We start from the raw sequence: 21,818 nt of genomic DNA, 5'->3' as shown, positions 1-21,818 counted from the left end.
GATACCCCCATCTACAAAAAGATAACAACCACATAAGAGACTTGAGATACATACAACCAAAGGACCACTAAAAAAAAAAAACAAACATATATATATATATATATATATATATATATATATATATATATATATATATATATATATATATATATATATATATATATATATATATATATATATCAATGCACTCAAAGGATATACGACGCTGACCCTTCGCTTTCGGTATCAAACCCCTCGGATCAAATTCCACATCACACAACCCCGACTTTTCAATCCTCTTCGCCATATTCGCAGTTATCTTGAAACTCTCGCACGTAGGGTTCCAAACTACGGGGACGTCGAAAGTGGGAGCCCTCACATAAAAAAAATGGGTCTTCCATTCTCCCAAAGATAACTTCACACTCTTCAAGAATTGGTAGGGAACGCGAGGATGAAAACAAAAGAAAGGCAGATTACTGGGCCGATGTAACGTAAATAACGCCTTAAACAAACTCACGGTAACTGGCAGACCTACTCCAACAACTCTATAGTGAAACGCCTCGAACATCAGAACAGCAGTAGGAGTTAGCTGATTATACCCTATCTTGAATTCCTCACAAACCTTCAACAAAGTCGGATGCAGTGTAATCTGAGATGTACACGTCAAATACGCCAAAAATACCGTATGAAACCCATCGGGTGGCGAGTACAAACGATCGCCCTTCTGAGGCAACAACAACTCGACATTACTTGGCGCTCCAGATAAACGACGAATAGAATGCAAATGCTCTTCCGTCAATACACTATCAAAATTAACTAAGTCCAAATTAATTGGCTTAATTTTCTTTTGCCTCCTCGTATCAATCTCAACATCACCCGGCGGAATATCATCTTCCTCCTCCTCTTCATCCATCGGCTCAACTTCACTACTAGGCACCGCATGATCACTCACCGAAGGTGCTTGAATCGAATCATCGCTGTCACTACCAAAATCCACGACTTGACGCCTATAACGACGCCTACTAGAACTATCTTCCACAACAGTAGAGCGAATATTAATATTAGACTCCAAATCATCACTCTAAGACTCAATGATTTCTCGCTGACCAAAACCCCTCCGACTCACATCAACTTTGTCGTCAACTGCCAACTCCGAGACCCCAACCCGCCCGGGCGAATCGCATCAAAAACGGGGCCCGGACGCGCGCGTCGCGTCCGGAGACGCCCTCCCATGCCCCCCCCCCCCCCCCCCCCCCCCCCCCCAAATTAATGCGCCTTCACGCGCACCGGTCCCCCCCTGCGACGCGCGCGCACGCGCGCTCTTATTGGGCAGCGCGCGCGCGTCTACCAACAGACCCTCCTCTATTGACGCGCGCGCACGCGCGCCTTTATTGGGCAGCGCGCGCGCATCACCGCCCAACACCAACCCTCCCTCCCGAGCGCGCGCGTCCACGCACGCCCCATTCAGACGCGCGCGTGGGAACACAGCTGACGCGCCCTGTTCACTGGCCGTCCCTTCACGTTTCACTCTCCTCTCCTCGGGCTCCGTGCCAGCCGCCACCTCAGCAACTCGGCTCGACTCCAATCCTTCATCAGGCCGCGCGCGCACACCCACAAATACACCTTCGCCGGCTCGGTTCAAGCCAACTCGCATAGCCGAGCCGGCACGAGAACCCCCACCCCCTTTACAAGCTCCGATCTGCGTACAACCCTCCACATCTGATAGCACTAGCTTCTCGCGTTCCATACCCACCGTACCAAAAGTTTTCTCGCCCCCCTCAACCGGATCTCGAACTTTAATACGCAAAGACTTTGACTTACCCGAGTTCGACATGATATATTTTTATCCGGACAAACAATCAATGAAAAACGAAAAAATTTCTACTCTACCACAAAAAATTTTCAAGAGAAGAATAGCACAGAAGAAGACCTAAAGTTCAAAGTACATACCCATATTTATTACGCAAGAGTTGAAGTTTAATTCTTTCCACCGCAAAAGGAGTCTATTTATCTGGCCCTGGTATATTATTAAAAACCCTTAAATATATACCTTGTTGCCAAATAAAGATGATTATTCCTTATTTAATTAAAGGGATTAATTCACCGCCAACGGAGACTATTCAAGCAACGACACGATTAACTCTCGACACGAGCTGGATTCCTCTACACAAGTCTCCCTTCTCGACTCGAGAGTTGGGGGGCTTAATGATATACCTAATTGCGCCGGCCCAATGGGCCCCTAATTTATCTAAAAATTTGGCCCAATACTCGAAAGCCCAAACACCTTCAAAGTAAGGCTTGGGCCCAACAAAGTAAGCCCAACCCAATCAACGACATATAAATAGATGTTTCACTCATTTGTTAAGGTACGTTCTAATTATTCACAATCAATCCAGAGTTTTACTCTCTCTACTATCTTTACGATCCGTACATCTGACTTGAGTGTCGGAGGGGTTTCCGCCGGATCAACCCCCGGCTTAGTTCACGTGTGCTCATTTTGCAGGGACCTCAGGATCATCAAGTTGACGAACTACTGATCCGCTTTGCTCTCCCAGCTCGTTTTCTATACTACCCAGGTGATCTAAACTTTAGCATCATCAAAAGTGAAAAATTAGATCATAAATAATTCAAATATAATACTATATAATAGAATTGTAAAATTTAGATGTCATGGTTCAAGAAATTAGCATATGCTAAGGGTAAATTACAACAAATCCCCTGGGGTAATGTCAAGAGAAAGAAAAATAAAAAAAAATTCCGTACTTCCGTAATTAGAGCATCTCCGATCGGTTTCACCATTTTTTCACCAAATCCTTGTTATGGTGGTGAAAAAATGGGTTCAATTTCCACCGGTAGCACACCATTTTACTCTTCAACCATTTTTTGTGGAAAAATGATGTTTTTGGTCTCCAATGAGTTTCACCAAAATTTAGACTAAATATTAAAATAATAATATTTCACCATTTCACCACTTATAGGAAATGAGATTTGGTGCGGTCTTCCATGGCATTTCACCATATATGCCCCAAAAATGTTAATCTAATGTTAATCGTAATTTTATAATATTTTATTTCCTAAATATTAAAGGGTCTTAAGATATAAGTCCCTTTTGACAAATCTTACAACTCTAATTAAAAGTTGCTCAACATCCTTTATGAAATTCATTCCAAAAATGCCCCTCTACTCACAAATTCGAAATTACAGTAGATTGTAAATATACTATGATGAACTATGGTATTATTTAACATTTTTAAATTTGCATCTAGCATTTTTTTTCCATTTTTACGTGTTTTTCTTTTTCTTTTTTCATTTTTCATATTTTTTCATTATATAAAAATCTATTTTTTTCCCCTTCTTTTCTACATATATTGAAAATTATGATTTTTTAATTTTTTTTCGGTCGTAGAAATCTACAGAAACCCGTAGGAAACGTAGTAATCCGTAGTCACCCACAGACATCTTGAAACCCTAGCCATGAAACCCTAGCCGCCACACACCGTAAACACCCAAAGACACTCATAGACATCTGTAGACATCCAAATCGAAAAATCTTAATTTTTCCCACCCAACCCTAGATCCGATCCGCCGCGGCCACCACCACCACTGCAACTACTCCCCCCTCTCTCTCCCCCACACCCAGACCCACCTCACGACTCATACGTATTGGTTGCAAACAAAAACGAGCCTGCCATCCTCTGCCCAGTGTCACGAAGCCTCCAGATGCAACCCCTACACCGAGTGCCGCCATAGCCGCCACCGCCACCATAACCACCATCAGAGCCTCCTTACTATTCCACTATAATTGAAAAGAAAAAAAAAGAAGGGGGAGGAGGACGAGAGAGAGAGAGAGAGAGAGAGAGATTAGTTTTGATAACGACCTGCCAAGTTTTAATCCGGACGCAGTAGAGCGCGTCGGATAATGTAGAATCGTAAACATTAATATCGGAAACATGAGCTTCGGACGTGTCCGGTCCCAATCCTCCAATGCTGAAACCATGTCCAGGTCCACAATTTACGTTATGTACTTTAACATCACTGGTTCCGAATATAAATTGAAATACATAGCTCATAATATAACAAACAACATAACATGATAACAAAAACATGATAAACAATAACACAAATTATATAAATTTAAATCCTCATGAACTACTTATTTAAATTCTTATGTCGTACTTAATATATGATTTATGCAATAATTTATGAGATCATTGTTTATATATGATTTTATTATATTTAAAATAATTTGAGTTCATGATATTTCATGTTTAGACAGTTTTTTAAAATTGATAACATAATTTTTAATTTATATAGTTAAGAAAATGTATTACTTAATATTGGATCTATAATTAATATTTAGGAAATAAAATATTATAAAATTACGATTAACAATATATTTATAGTTTTGGGGCGTATATGGTGAAATGCCATGGGAGACCAAACCAAATCCCATTTCCTATAAGTGGTGAAATGGTAAAATATTATTATTTTAATATTTGGTCTAAATTTGGTGAAATATTATAAAATTACGATTAACAATATATTTGTAGTTTTGGGGCGTATATGGTGAAATGCCATGAGAGACCAAATCAAATCCCATTTCCTATAAGTGGTGAAATAGTAAAATATTATTATTTTAATATGAGGGCATCTCTGATCGGATGCCATAACGCCATTTTTTCATCTAATTTAGGTGTTTTTATCCTCCTACCCGAAATTCCTATATCACCATTACACCTAAATTTATCGAGATTTGGTTTTAGCCTCTCACCGTGGTCAACCCCCATATCACCAAATACTCAAATCCTATTTTTCCACCAAATTTTTTGGTGAAAGAATTTTCATCTCCCACCGGTCCACCATTTTCATATTTTTTCCACCAAATCCTATTTTTCCTACTAAATATAGAGGTGAAAATAGGATTTGCCGTAATTAACACCATTTTATTAAGTACCATATAAAATGACAATTTTAACTAATTGCACCCGACTACCAACTTATTTGCATATTTATCGTAAATACATTGGTATTACTTATTAAATTAGTTTTTAAAATATAAATACATTTGTTATTATTAACAAAACATTAATTCTAATAATATAAATATGCCTATTTTTAATTAATTTGTATATTTTGTTGGTATTAGTGTTTATTAGTTCATTTCTTTACTTAACTAATACGCTAATTGCTATTAATAAAATATAATAAGAAACAATAGAATAATTAACGAAACACACATTAATTGATGACATACAAGACGAGACATTTATCGATATTTATAGACATTTAATAGAATGATAACATAAATTTTCAATTATATAGTTAAGAAAATTTATTACTTAGCATTGGATTTATAATTAGTATTTAGGAAACAAAATATTATAAAATTACGGTTAACATTAGATTTACATTTTTGGGGCATATAAGGTGAAATGCCATGGGAGACCAAACCAAATCCCATTTCTTATAAGTGGTGAAATGGTGAAATATTATTATTTTAATATTTGGTCTAAATTTTTGTGAAACCCATTGGAGATCAAAAACACCATTTTTCCACCAAAAATGGTGGAAAAGTAAAATAGTGTGCTACCGGTGGGAGATGAACCCATTTTTTCACCACCATAAATGGGATTTGGTGAAAAAATGGTGAGACCGGTCGGAGATGCTCTTACATCTACCCTCGAAGTATACCTCCGTCTTACATACATAGTCAAAGTATAAAGAATATTTTCGATTCCCTGGATTTTTCATTTGAAATTTGTTACTGTACTTCTTCTTATGCTATTTTTCTGGGTAAAAAAAAATACCCTGAAGAGGATAAATGTAAAAAAAAAAAAAAAAAAAAAAAAGTCATTTTTGAGGCTGTTTATTAGCAATAAGTACCTTATATGGTTAAGAAATTGTGATATGTCCATCTTTTAAATCTTTCTTTGCGATAACTCCCTAGAAATTTTATTCTCAATACTACCCTTTTGTCAATTAACATAGTTCGTCCCAATTATTTCCATTTTCTCTCTTTTCATAACAATAATATAATTCCTAAAAATATTCTTCCAAATTTCTAAAAAATTGCTTCCAAATAAATAAAAAAATGATTTTTTTTTTACTTCTTTATTATTTTTGGAATTTATTTATCATTGTTTTATTATTTTATTATTTTTTAATAAAAAAAATAATAATTTCTCTTAAAAAAAAATTGAATTTTTTTTCTCGACAGGTTTACGACGTCAAATATGACTAGTTGAATATGACTATATGTAACTATATCAACTGTATTCGTATTCTTTTTTTACATTGCAGTTTTTTGCATTTTCAACTTAAAAATTACGATTATATAGTGTGTTATAGTCATGTTTACCAAATTATATAAAACAACGAAAATTTCCTATTGTTTAGGAAAACAATCCAATCAACATCCACACAAAATATTACAATTTGAATCTTGTTATTGCAAGTCCACTTGTAACGAGAAGATAGAACATATTCGAATATGACTATAGTAGGGGTGAAAATCGGATGGATCGGATCGGAATTAGCCTTTTCGGAAAATTTTCAAAAATTTCGGAAGTACAAAATCAATTTCAATTCCAATTCCAAAATTTTCGGAATCTAAAATTTAATTCCAATTCCAAAAGGCCCGAAAAAGTTCGGAATTTCGGAAAAAAATTGGAAATCACATAAACGTTAAAATTTCAAAACTTACCCGAAATTTTCTACAATGTTCATAATTTTTCGAAAATAAGAACACCCACGTCGATAAAAGTAAAACTCATAACTACCAAATTTGAGCTCAAAAAAATAAACAAAACTAAACACAACAAACAATTCATTATGTCAAAATCCTAAAACAAAACTTATAGGTGTATTTTTCGGAAAAATAAGTATTATATAATATATATTATTTATAGGTGTACTATTCGGAAAAATAAATTCGGAACTAATATCAGAATTAAATCGGATCGGAAATCTGAAATTCCAAATTTATGTTTTATAATTCCAATTCCAATTGAAAAAAATCAAAAAAAAAAAAAAAAAAAAAAAACAGAAATCGTATTTCGGAAGTCGAAATGAAAAAAATTGTTCCAAAATCTGAACTTTTCGAATCGGAACCGTCGAAAATTGGAAATTGCGTTCCAACTTGCACCCCTAAACTACAGTCCTATTCAACAATAGTCAAATTCGAATATGACTACAATCATATATGAAAAATACATAAATATGTGATAAGAAACGTCAAATTGGATTCGAATTGCAAAATAACTATTTAATTTGGTTTAATTCGGAGAAGAGTTATTAAGGGGCATCGGTGGAAATATTGAAAGAAATTATGGAAAAATAAGGGTTTTCTACGAACTCAAATTGCATTTGAGTACGAAACAAACTCTATCTCATGTGAAACGGCGCAAGGAACAAAACTCATGAGCTAAGCTCATGAATCACATCAAATTTCAGCAATCCAACGTCGTTTAGATTCCTAAAAGTTTGTTTTTGCTATTTTAGACAAGTTTTAGAAAATTAATATCAAATCATGGAAAAATCGTATCAGGGTCCCATAAATTGGGTTGTTCCCAAAATTAATAGATCTGCTAGTATTAAGGCTCTAACTCGTTTTTACGGTAATTTTTAGTATTTTCTTAGTTTGATTAGGGTTTTTAGTTTTATTAGTATAAACAGATGCCTTAAGACTTTATTTTGAGAAGAATATTGAATTTTAATAAATTCTTTAGAGTTTTATCTACTTTCTGGTGGATTCTAGAGTTTTCGTGGATTCCGAATGTTAATATTGTACTATAGGATTAATTCATAGAAATTATTTTTTTACTGTGCTTATGTCCTGCATCAATATGACTATAACCATATTCGAATATGACTACAGTCATGTTACTGCTGTTGTTCAGATCTGAAACTGTATTTTCAAATTTGGAGAGGAAGAAAAAAAGAGAAATCGAAAAATACATAAATAAAGATAGAAAAATAACGAAAGAGAGGGAGGGGGAGTCGACGACAACGGCGGTGGCGGCGGTGGTGAACGAAAGGGAGAGTGAGAGAGGCGGTGAAGGTGGTGGTGGTGGACAGCAAAAAAAAAGAACAACTGAGAAATCGAGAAGGATAACGAAAAAGAGAGAAAGAGCCTTACGTGGAAATGAAGGAGGCGGCAGCGGTATCAACGAGTGGCGACGGTGGTGGTGGTGTATAGATCTGTGTGGAGACGATGGTGGTGTAAAGAGAGAGAAATCGAGAGAGACAACGAACATGAGAGAAAATGATTATTTATGTGATGACGAAGGAGGAAACGACGGTGGCAACAAGTGGCGGTGGCATGGCGGTGGTGCGGCAGCGGCAGTGGCGGTGGAGGAAGGTTGGAATTTTCGGAGAGAGTTGAGGGATTGAGGTGGAGAGATGAAAAAAGAGAGAAGATGAAAGTGATAGAGGTGGGCAAATAATTAGAGTTATAGTAGTTGAAGGTATTTTTGTCTTCTCACACTAGCCTAAGGAGATCTGACTAATTAAGAATGAAATTTGGGTGTAGACAAAAGTTTCTAAAAGTCAATTTGATTTAGCTCAAAATATTTCTCATTTGAGAGGTATTGCATATTTGGCCATTGTAAAATTTATCATAAACAGACTGAGTCAAATATAATAATTATAGATATTTTTCAACATAAAAAACACATAATTAGTTTTTAATACATTGTTATCATTTTCGCCAAATATATGATTACAATGTCGTCAATTAAAAAAAACAATAATCTGCTCCCTCAATCTGTTTTTCATTGCAGCAGTTTAGAAAGAATGCCCTGATCTAATGAGAGACGTATCACCAGCTCAATCTATTCTTCATTGCAACAGTTAAGAGAGAATGCCATGATTTGACACCAACTTGTTCTTCATTGCAGCAGTTCAGAGAGAATGCCATGATCTAGCGACGTATCACCGGGTAATTGCAGCAGTCGCAGCAATTCAGAGAGAATGCTGGTGATAGAGAATGGTGATAGAGAATGATGATAGAGAATGCCTTGATCTGCTCTTCATATCACCAGGTGTAAAGGAAAAATAATGACCTAGTCCTTCAACATTAGAAGGGTGAGACATGCATTTTTTAATAGCTTTTTATATTTTTTATTTTATTTAAATCAATGGTAATTTAGATAATTTATAAATTATGTTAGAATTTGCGAACGACTGTTCCAATGGTGCAATTATGAGGAATTTTTTCGTAATTTAACTTTACCTCAGAGATTTCGTTATAATTTACCCATATTCTAAATATGACTTGCTAAAATACTATTCATTAGCTAAAATAACATTTAGCAAGTCAGTTTTAACATCGACCATTGAAGATGCTCTAATATGTATCATATTTGTGAGTTTTTGAACTCTTGATTGATATTTACGAGCGATGATATTTAAACAATGGAAGACCTTTGATTCAATGGACCATATTAAATTTATCTCTAGGCCCGAAATTCGTTAAAGTCAAAACGTTCTGTTGCATTTCGGACATATCATAATAGATCATATCTTAAAATATTACATGAAATCCTCAAATTTCTAGAATCTTAAATGGCAAACAATTGGTTGCAATTTCTAGCACCTCTGTGGAAGGGTTGACCATATTGAACTTTAGAAATTGTGTTTGGAGTTTGAACTTGGTTGATTACACAATCGAGTTCGACTAGATGGAGCTAGAATTCAAATCGAGCTTTATATCTTATCAAACGAAAACATGTGTTTAAAAATTGGTTCATTAGATAACTACTCTAACTTTTACAGGCACGTAATCGTACCATTTAAATCAAGAATCGAGTGGTTTGATTTGATTATCAGTCTTATTTCACGTATACGATTTCAGAGTGTGCTCTCCAGCTGAGGGCACTATGGTCCAACTTTCACTCAACCAATCACACACCCACCACCTGGTTGGTTCTCTCTCTATCCATCTCACTACAAACATATACTTTATACAAAGTACACAAAATTGTCTTGGACACGTGGCCTTACTTAATACATATGACAAGAAACAAAACACAATCAATCATCGTCATTTATGTTATGTTCATGGAAATTTGACAAGGCATTCAAGATTATAATGTCGGTCTGTCTTTTTCCAATATATAATTCCAATTTAATTATAGGATAAATTACGACCATCCATAAAGTATGGTTAAATTAAAAAGAATTCATATTGTTTGGGTAATTACAAATAATCCCTCTCTTTTTAGATACTTTTATATAAAATTTATGTAATTCGATTATTTATCGAACCAAATCGTATATTCAGTCACGTAGACAGTATGAAATGTTGGCGTACCAAAATTTCAGTTAAGTTTTACCGATTTAACATCCCTAAATTTACCTCTGGAGGGGTATTTTCGTAAGATAATACATAGTTGAAGGGGTGACTATAATTATCCAAACATGAGGGGTTTTTCGTAATTTGAACATAACTCGTGGTGGCCGTAACTTGCCCTAATTATATTTCAATATTTTTTTAATATTGACAAATTTTCTGAATGTAAAAAAAACAGTACAATATCTTGCTAGCTGTAATAGATGGAGACATAAGTGGAAGTCTCCCTCAATTGTAATTTAAATAGGGGCATCATTTATCCCCAGCAAATTGGGATTTTTCCCAATTAAAAAGAAAAATAAAAATAAAATAAAAAATACTATAGGTATAATTTAACTATGGTTAATAATTATAATAATAATTAATGTGACATTTAATTTGATGGTATCAATTGAGAATTCCTCGTGAGTTTTGTATCTGGTCCATTCTTATTTTCCAATATTTTGCTGGTAGCCCATTCAATGGCACTGGAAATGGACTAAATTGAATCCCACTTTCAGATCCCACCACTTCACACCTACAAAAAAAAACACACACACACAGTGACCTGTCAGAAAAAAATATCATATCCCACTACTTGTAAAAACAAGATCTTCATCAATCATATCGTGGATTTTTTTCGTATACGAAAGAATCGTATACGCGATTCGTATACGATTTCTTTATCCAAAATGTACTTTCTTGATTTTCGACACGAAATAGGAAAAGATTAATGTATGTATGTACCTGAATTGAGAAGCGAGATGGTGCACTAAAATGAGCATCTCTAGCTTGGCAAGCTCGTTGCCCGGGCAGGCATGTGCGCCACTCCCAAACGGCATAAACGTGTTTGGTTTCGGTGCACCCTACAAAAACGACACGTAAAAGAATATTATATAAAAAAATCATATATAAATAAATATCAAGTGAATTTTCATAATAATAATTGGAGTGTCGAATATCGAACCTCAAATCTTGTGGGATCGAATTTTTGAGGGTCGGCGAAGAATTGCGGATTGTGATGAATATTCCTGAACAAAGGCATCACTTTCCATCCTTTTGGAATATGGTAGCCTGAATAATCATATATACATCAATATATATAATCTTTTAGTATATTAATTATCTTTGACCAAAAATATATATACAGTTAAACATCTATAAATTAGTACAGTCGAGACCAACAAAATTCTATTAATTTAATTAGCGAAATATTACGTTTTTATCGAGTCGGGACCGCGAAAAATTATTATTTAAGCGATGTTATTAATTTATCGAGTTTCTACTGTATGTGGTCTTATTTGTATATTTTTCATTTGCATTAAATTGCTGTAATAATTTGACATTGTCTGAAAATAAAATTGCACCTTTGTATTCAACATCTTCCACTGCCTCTCTGAATGTGAAAGATATAATGCTTGCCATTCTCAAGCTCTCCAAAATCACCTGAAATTATTTTTTCACATCGTCGTTTAATACCGAATTCATATATCAAATATTATTAATTTATTTAATTTAATTTTATTTTATCGTTACCTTGTTAGTGAACGGCATATTTCTCGTTTGAGACCATGTCAAATGACTCTTCCCTTCGCCATTCGATTCGTATATCGCCTTCTGTTCATCCTGCATTTACACCACATTTCCGAAATATTAAAATGCTTACAATTAAACCAAAGACAAATTTAAACTAAATTCAATTTAACTAAAGTAATTAAATCACCTTAACAATCTCGAGAAGTTTCGGATTATCGTGTAGGTACTTAACAATCCAAGTCATCGAACTCGCCGTGGTGTCCTGCGCTGCAAACAGCACCCCGATTATATTATCCGCGATCTGATCCTCGCTTAGGGTTTCACCGTTGATCGAATTATTCAGCATACAGCTCAAAAGATTCTTCTCGATTATCTTCCTCTCCTTTCTCTCTCTTGTTATGTTGTTCAGAATTTCACTCAGCCTCTTTCTTGCCTTCACCAATTATTTAATATATATCATAATTAATCATCATGCATAAATATGTAAAATTAATGAATAGTATTTTTTTTTTTTTTTTTTTTTGTTTCTTGCTTACGTTGATCGCCTTTCGATATAGCGTGCCCGGTAATTTCGTCGGAAAAGAATTATACCCTCTATCTACAATAATGTAATTCTTCTTCAATTCTTCTTTGTAGTAAGGCTCTAAATCGCCGAAAATAGCAAGTATACCTACTTCAAAAGAGAGCTGTACACAAGAAAAATAAATAAATTAAATTAATAAATAAATATATTTACAATTACGCCCTTAAATTATGTCGGTATATATATAAAAGTAAGAAACGCTAGTATAAATATATCAATATATATATAAACATGCATGATGATTATACTATAAGTTATAACGAACCCTTTTCATCTCGGTGTACGTGTTGATGACGTCAGCAGCAGAAGCCCACGAGTTCAATGCGGAAACAGTAAGATCTTCAATGGCGGGTACGAGCCCGCGGAGGGTCTCCGGGTACAAGGAGCCCTGCACGAGTTTCCGGAGGCGCGTGTGGTAGTCGCCCTGGTGGAAGAATAGGGCCCGTGGCCCGATTAGATTCTCTTTGCTTTTCGGGTAAGTGGGCTTGAATAAGTGAGCCTCGGTTACTAGCACGAACCGGGCCGCCTCCGGGCTCGCCAGCATCACACAAGGGCAACCAAGAATGTGGCTCTTGAAGATTTCTCCATACCTGCAAAATTCAAGAAAATTAATTAATCACGCAAAAATCCTCATTAATTAGTGGTGTTTTTTTTTCTTTTTTTTTTTTTTTTTTTATTCGACACTCCTATAGTACATATTCAAATTGCCGAAAAATGTTTCGTATTTTGTTTTTATTAGTGTAGACTTGTCGATCGGAAGTCAAAAGTCAAAGACTGATCGTGTAACTCACTCGCGGAATTTGAATTAAAACAACATAAATGCATATATAACATAAAGTAGAAATAAAGTGAGTAAAGGGGTTGTGAGTGTGTCGATTTTCAATTGATCAACGAGCATAATCAATCGGGAAAAACGAGCTTAAAAAATGTAAATTGAAGCAAAAGGGTTTATGATGCTCATAAGAAGAATAGAAGTTTTAGCAATTCGAAAAAATACTAAGGATTAGTTCGTAAAAGAATACATATAAGACGACCAATATGAAAAAAAAAAAAAAAAAGACGACGACGAAGAAGAAGAAGAAGAAAACCTTTTGAATCTGGTGGAGATGAACATATTTGGATGTTGAGAATACATTTGGAGAGTTTCTCCAAGGTAAGGCCAACCCATTGAACCAGGTGGAAGTTTACTATGTTTTCTTTTACTATTATATTTAATTGAAAAGACATAGTATATAATTGATACGAATAATATAAAAATTGGCACAAAATATACACTCTTGTCCATATTATATATAAATTGAGAGAAAAAAAAATTGTATGTATTGTTGAGAGAAAGAAAGAGGCTTTGATGGGGTATATATAGGCGGGAAGGATTCGATTGGGTGTAAGATAAAGTAAATATTTAATTATAATATAAAATAGGATTGTATTAATGAAATTAACCAAAATATCCATGTGTTTGACTTTTGGATATTATTATTTATTTCATTTGGATAAAAAATGAAAGTGAGTGAATAGTTTAGGTAGGTATTTCAAATTTATACTATGTTACAATATGTGTGAAAATATCTCGAATAGATCTTTACCATTCATATACTTACATATTTATATACATATATTGATGTGAATGGATCAACGGTAAAAAATCACTTAATGTAACTTTATTGGGTGTAGCATGAAAATAATAAGAAAATACATGGTAAGAAAATCCTATCTTATGAAATTGGATTGGTGAAATACTTTTATTATTGAACAACAAGATCTAAATATATTTATGAGATAGTAAAAATCATATTACGTATTTTTTTTCCTTATATGAACAAATTAAAGCATTTGAAAAATCATTGACCATTATGGATAAACCCTTTGAAGACATGCTTAGTATGGATATTTTTTTAAAAAAAATTGGCTAAAACTCTCTCAAAATAATTTGTATAACTAATAGTGCGCTTGAAAATTTTGAATTTGCTAAAAACTCCATCGGGTAACTTAGTTGGATAACTTACACTAAAAATGGACAACTTTGACTGAAAATAGATAATAAGTGGTTTTGATGTGAAAAAAATGTTTTTTTTTATTTTTTTTTTATTTTTGAGTGAATATGGGTTTGAAGACATGAGTTGTAGGATAATAAAGTATTTTCAGTCTAAAATAATTATTTCATGACTAAATTCTCTAACTAAATTGTCCGATATTTTTTTAGCAAAATGCAAAAATATGATTGTCCTTCTAAATTTTTGAACGATAATGACATTTTTCGAATATGAACTTTTAATAATTATTATAATATATACATAGAGTACAAATATTTTGATAATTAATTGGGTTTTTGATTTTCGTTCTTCTACGAGGGTGTTTGGCTAATCTTATAAGATGTTAAAAAGAGTTTATATGATGTATAAGAGCTTATAAACTCTTCAAAGTGTTTGGTATTTTTTTTTAAAGTCTTAAGTTTTTTTTTTAAATTAAGCTGCTGGACAACAAATAAGATTTTTTTTAAAATATTTATTCCCCACCTTTTTATTTAAGATCATATGACGAGTAAAAGTGGCGTATAAGCTCATTATCCAAACACTTAAAAAATTAATTCTAAAAATAAGATGTAACAGTTTATCAACTCTTAAAATATCTTATCAGACGTACGAGTTTATGAGTTGTTTAAAATAAGCTTAGCCAAACGGGCCCTTAATCTTAGAATGATAATGACATTTTTCTATATATCTCTCAAATACAGTAGAACTCAGATAAATTAATACTCAATAATTTAATAACCTCGTTTAAATAATATTTTTTTCTTGGTTTTAACTCGGTGAAAACGCATTAAATTATTAGTTCAATAACTTAATATTTCACTAAATTAGAATTTTGATAACCCAATTATATTAATTTAAAGAGATTTAACTGTAAATTGAGTTGTATATACATACTCGAAATAGACATTCACAACCAAAGTAATTCCGACTAATTTTGTCTTTCAAAATTTGTTTAGGATAAAGTTTGGCATTTTATTAGTCTCCTTATATTTTCATATATAATATATCATGCACGTAGACTACATATAAATATAATGCATACATAATCAATGTATACATAGCGGATAAACGGTTTGTTTGATACTATATCCGGTGAAATATATCGGATGACTATTAATCGTTGATCAGCATACAATCACACACATCCATATGTATGTACACTTAGTGGAAAGTTATAATTCCACATCGACGGTTAATAATTATCCTATATATTTCACCTTATATAACATCTCAAAGATCGCATATAAACATAGTGACTTGTTCAATTTCAAAGATAAGTTTTTTTTTTTTTTGGTTTCATTATTAATTTGTGATTGTTTTGCATTGTAACTTTTGTTTTTGCGTCTTAAAATAAAGTTTTGCAAGTTACAATTCTCAAAGCATCTCTCGAGTAGGGGTTTTTTTGCTTGACTTCGTTGGACATTTATGTGCTTACTATATAGGGTAAATTACACCAACACCCCTGAGGTATGCTTAAATAATTTAAGGTCCCTATGGTATCGATAATTACACTCACCCCATGAAACGTAGTTAAAAACTCTAACGGGATAATGCTTTGGATACATTATTCCGATAGGGTTCTAATGGACTATTACTTTTAGCTAGTGGTGGAGATAACAAAGAGTTATGGGGAGTTATGAGGTGACATGGCTCCCCCAATATTTCTTAAATCACCCATAGCTCTTTGTTGTCTCCACCAATTCCTGAAACCGATATTCCGTTAGAACTCTGTCGTGATATCGTATCCAATGCATTATCCAATTAGATATTATAACTACATTTAAAGGGGGTGAGTGTAATTATCGATACCACAGAGACCTTAAAGTTATTTAAGCATACCTCAGGGGTGTGGGTGTAATTTACCCTACTATTCATATCTAAATTACAATTATTATCCAAACCATATGGTTCAAATTGTTTCATTATATTCAATACAATTGGAAATTTATATTTCAAATTGCAAATATAATGTGAAGGGCCAAATTACGAATTAAGGAAAAAGAAATTGAAAACATTAATTAGCACTCAAAATTTATTTGAACAAAATTTAAACAATCAAACATAACAATTAAATCTCATTTGATTTTTGAAAACACAAAAAAAAAGGGGTAAATTACAAACACCCCAATGGGGTATGGCCAATTTACGAAAAAATCCCTCTTGTTTGGATAATTACATCTACCCCTCAACTATGATTTTTTCTTACACATCCACCCTTATACCGTCAAAATCAACATAATCATCTAGATTTCGTGGAATGTGCTCTAGTTTGTACTCGTTTTGTGTAAAAATACAGTTTCTGATGCACCACAATCCGATATATACAAGCCAAAAAACACATATTATGATCATCTTGCTTCAAAATGTAGAGTTCCAATGGGATAAAACGGGTACAAAAGTGATAATATTCCATATAATCTCAAAGATTCCACTAAATTTGAGGAGTTGAGGGGGTGTTTGTAATTATCTAAACAAGAGTGGAGTTTTCGTAATTTGACCATACCTTAAGGAGGTGGTTTTAATTTACCCAAATAAATAAATAAATAAATAACAAAAAAGAAATAGAATCCTTCACTAACAAGTAACAACCACAAGAGATGGTTTTGTTGAGTTGTTCTCATGGGCCATTGTACGGAATACTGTGCCATATATCCGTGGAAACTCTCTAGAGTCTCGATCGTGGGCCGGCTTGATTTTTTATTTTAATATCGCTATGCATATATTATTTCCACAATTATATATACATTTATAATTTAACACTATTTTGTGTATTATACAATGCTACACTTTTTTTGGTGAAATATACTGGGTATATCGTTACTATTCATATACGCATAAACACTCGCACATTTACATTGGTGTGTGTATTTTATAGATCAACGGTAAAACTCTGTCCGGTGTAAACTTCATCAGGTATAACATAGAAAATATCGAACAGGTTTATACTATATGCTACACCGGATAGATCTTTACCATTCACACACACGCGCGCACACCAGGGGCGATGCTTGCAAGGGGTATGGGGGGGCCAATGACCCCCCAAGATTTTTTATTTTTTTTAGATATTTGGTATTTTATTTTTTGAATATTACTTTTGCGTCCCCCCACCCCACCCCCACCCCAAAAGTTTTTGTAAATATGTGTCTTAACCCATTATTTTTTTAGTTTCTTCTTCATAATCTTATATAAATTATAGATAAATATATCATATTTAATATAAAATATAAATAAGATGCTTAAAACTTTGTATTATTTTAAATAAATTTATGAATATTTCTTATTTTTGAATTTTTTTAATCAGGCTTTGAGATCGTGCCATGAATCCCCGAAATATTAAGTGCAATTCGTTATTAGAATAATTTGAATTAATTTAGAATTTTCTGTGATGGTTAAAATATGATATAATTATAATATGTATGATCTTTTAATTAAAAATTAGTAATATAAACTTATTTTTTGCAACCTTTTGTGAAGCTAATTTTTTTTCGAGGCGCTGCCCCGAACCCTAAAATTTTAGTTAGCCCCCTACATTTTGATCATGGTTCTGTCCCTGGCACACACACACATGTTTGTGTGTGGAGATCAACGGAAAAAATCCATATGATGTAACCTTCATCAGATCTAGTATAGAAAAAATCGAACGGCAGATCAGAATTGGATGCCAGTGGTATGACACCTGTCCCTATCTCACTGGTCCATCTACTTCCATTTATTTTGGCCCACGACTTTTTTCTTTATTTCCCATTTTTGTGGTAGCAAAATTCAATTTATGTACCAACTCCTTATATTCTAAAGATTTACATAGGATTTTGTGTATGTATGCATTTTTTTTAAGTCTTATTATTATTGAGTGTATATTATGAATCATAAACTTAAGAATCGAAATAATGATGATACATTTATGATGTCATAATTGATGAATATGTTTATGTAAGAATAAGTAATTCAATTTTTTTTTTCTTTCAAGATTGTGACATTAGATCATGCTCAATGCTCAATGGTAATTAACATAGTAAAAGACATTTTTTAAGAGAATCACTGAATTTATTTTTGAAATTTTGATTCATGTCCGTACTAACTGCGGTACTAATAAAAAAAAAGTAAGTGTAACTATATATTATTAATGTTCGAGTTTCGCTAAACGACATGTGATAACATATACATTATCCCAGTTGGCTCACGAGTCTCAGTGAGTCGGTTTCAAAAAAAAATATACACATAATAATAACACCACAACAAACAACAACAATAATAATACTTACAAATTAAGAATTAAATTTATTTAAGTTCAAGCGATGATGGAACATGACTCGAGCTCAAGTCAGCTCAACTCGTTTACATCCATACATAGTTGGATGATAGTTGTCATTTCACATGCATAAAAAGTTCAAATTGCTTTATACACTATAGTGCAATTCATATGCAAAATAAGTTTTGTGTTTGGAAAATATGTGTGCTCAAAATTGGAATTGTGTATGCCCCTTTCAACGCAAGCAATTATTGAGTTATAATATTTAATTTAATAATAAAATAGTCATCGTGGATGGTGCATATTCATTAGTACGTGTCGAACTATGTATGCAGTGTACAACTCACTTGTTTTTTATTTGATTGGCCGACAAATAGGAATACACACGTGGCACTAAATCCTTCCCAGATACAAGGGGTTTAGGACGTGTTTGGTGGGACGGGGTACCTAAATTTTTAAGTACGGATGTTTTTAAACTTAAACAAGTTGTAAAAAACTTATTTAAAAATTGAAGTTATTTTTTTAAGATAAATTGGTTTTAAGTGCTTATTTTTAAAGGTTTGAGGTATTTGTAAATATGTTGGAAAATCAACTTCAATTGAATAAACAGATCCATAAGTACTTTTAGAATTACATCTTATATCAACAGTTTTAAAACAGAAGCAAAAGTTAATTTTGTGAACACCTAAAAGCAGATTATGAGCAAAAAAACTCGTAGTTTATTTTTAGAAGTTTTTGCAAACACCACCATAGGATATTACAACTGCCAAACCAATTCCAAAATATTATAATCAAGAATTTTGCGTTTTTATTAGTTTAACTTATATTTATAACTATTGATCGAGTTTTAAAGTGAAATTGTTAAAAAAGCAACATTAAAAACTAGAATGAGAATATTTTTTTGTCAATTACTCATTTTGTAGCTTTTTTTTTTTTACTTCTATTATTGAAATCATTTTATTATGGTGTATTCTTAGTTGACGTTGAAAATTAAGACAAACTATTCGATATTTGATTTGAAATCGTTCATCAACAACTTATTTGTACTCGATTTGTTAAAATAACGAACCAAATATGAGATTGAGTGAAGGTCATGCATTAGTAGATCGTAAGTGAAATTAAGCCTAAAATTATCTTTCCTATTTTAAAATGCTCGTACTAATTTGTCCAAACTATCTTCTAATTCAATTCGTTTCTATTATGGCTAAATTATTGTTGGTTAAGTACAAAAAATAGCTGATAGTGAAACTCATAACAAAATGAGCCAAAAAAAAACAAAAAATCAGGAGCACCATCTCCGCTACTGCACGTGAGTATATAGGGGTTTATAACTAGATGCTACATCGCGGAAATACATTTGGTGCATTTTATCTATGTATGCATACACACATGTATTTTAAACCATCTAGCATGCATACACGTATATGGGTATGTTTAGATCAGTATATTTTATTGGTATAGCCGTATATTGGTTATGTTTGGTTCAGTTTGAAATTCCTCTCACTCATTTTCCAAAATTAAAATGTGTTTACTAAGCTTGTTAAATCATTTCATAACACGATCGACAGCTCGAATGTAAATTATATCGTCTAAGAAAACAAATAAACATTTTCATTTTCTCAAATTCTCTCTTCCCATTTTGAAATTGAAAATAAGATACTAAAATTGGGCCAAACATAGCCATAATGTTTTAGTAATCATGAGAAATTGACTGATTTGTATTTTGTATGGTTGAGATTTTATATATATATAAATAAAATCTTGTCGTTTGAATATGGATACAAGATTTTGAGGTGATTACTTCCGCCAAGACAATCATTACTACACGCATGCTGACGCGACACTCCATCGTGAAATCCTAGACCAAACCGAATCTATTACAATAATGCCTAGATATGATCTAGGGCCGAGTTGACTCAACGGTTCAATTATTTTAATTCATAAAATCGTTGATTAATTGTCTCCGTATATCGTGCTAGTTAATCTTAAGCTTGTAACCGTTTTTGAATTCAACCTTTTTTATTAGACTATTACACAAATAAATTGATGACTTAACAATGAGTTAATCATAACCGCCGCAAACCCTAGCCTCCTTAAATCGGTCTCAATTCGACATTAATTCAGTACATCCACAAGTCGGTTAAGAGTTGGATTTTTTGACCACCCAATCGACAGTGTCAAATCAACAATTAGTTAAACCGATGATTCATTAATTACAAATCAATTAAAATTGATCCGGATTCAATGGCGGCCCCGGTCCTTGCGTACGTGTACAACTGCATACCCTTGACTTAAAAAAAAAAATCTCTAATTTCTTTTTCTATTAAAAAATATGTACATATTTTTTTTTTCTTCCTAATGTAAGATCTCTTCTGATCCTCATAAATTATTGTATCGAATATGCTAAGAATCTGAGATGTAATAATAAAAGGGGTCTTTAGCAATAAACCCCTTGGATGAATAATAAATGGTGATATATCCAACCCTCAAATCTTTCTTTGTGATAACCCCCTATAAATATTAATTCCAATACTACCCTTCTAAAATTATACAATCTCCTACACAATAATTGCACGGTTCTTGTTTCCTTAAATAATGCCTAAATAATAGTGATTTTTTTCCAACACTTAATATTCGAATTCCTTAAATTCTGCCAATTAATTAAAGAAGAAAATAAAAAAAAAAATCAGCACAATATCACATCTCCTTAAAATCAGCCAACAAATTAAAAAGAATAAAAATATGCTTGATCACGTACAAATCAAAACCCACTAATTAAAAGCTTTGCAGAGTACAATTTTTATTTTTTATTTTTTATTTTTTATTTTTGTATTATTTTTTTTAATATTTTCTTACAAAAATGTTAAATAAAAAATTGAATTTTTCCCCAGACAAGTTTATTACGTTGAATATGACTATAGTTGAATATGACTATAATCTAATATGACTGTATGTGACTATATCAATTGTAGTCATATTCTTTCTTTATTTTGTCGGTTTTTGCATTTTCAACTTTAAATACCTGATTATATAGTGTATTACAGTCATGTTTACCAAATTAAAAAAACTTTAGTCTGTTTTTCGACAATTAATTCGAGAAAAAAAATA

General features: G+C 32.7%; 1 protein-coding gene across 1 annotated transcript; it reads right to left on the bottom strand.

Annotated features, from left to right (window-relative positions):
* Positions 1-10,521: 10,521 nt before the first annotated feature.
* Positions 10,522-13,750, bottom strand: LOC105971434 (abscisic acid 8'-hydroxylase CYP707A1). The gene is made up of 9 exons (XM_012996288.2): positions 13,517-13,750; positions 12,694-13,018; positions 12,382-12,531; positions 12,033-12,278; positions 11,846-11,935; positions 11,677-11,755; positions 11,277-11,383; positions 11,057-11,175; positions 10,522-10,847 (listed from the first exon to the last, which is right to left on the bottom strand). The coding sequence occupies exons 1-9, from the start codon at positions 13,711-13,713 to the stop codon at positions 10,718-10,720; spliced, it is 1,443 nt and encodes a 480-aa protein (XP_012851742.2). The 5' UTR covers positions 13,714-13,750; the 3' UTR covers positions 10,522-10,717.
* Positions 13,751-21,818: the final 8,068 nt, after the last annotated feature.

This window comes from Erythranthe guttata, chromosome 3 (genome assembly GCF_056151865.1).
Source record: "Erythranthe guttata isolate IM_541 chromosome 3, IM_541, whole genome shotgun sequence".
Lineage (NCBI taxonomy): Eukaryota > Viridiplantae > Streptophyta > Magnoliopsida > Lamiales > Phrymaceae > Erythranthe > Erythranthe guttata.
Note: the sequence above shows the minus strand (reverse complement) of the source record. Positions and strands in the feature narration are given on the sequence as shown.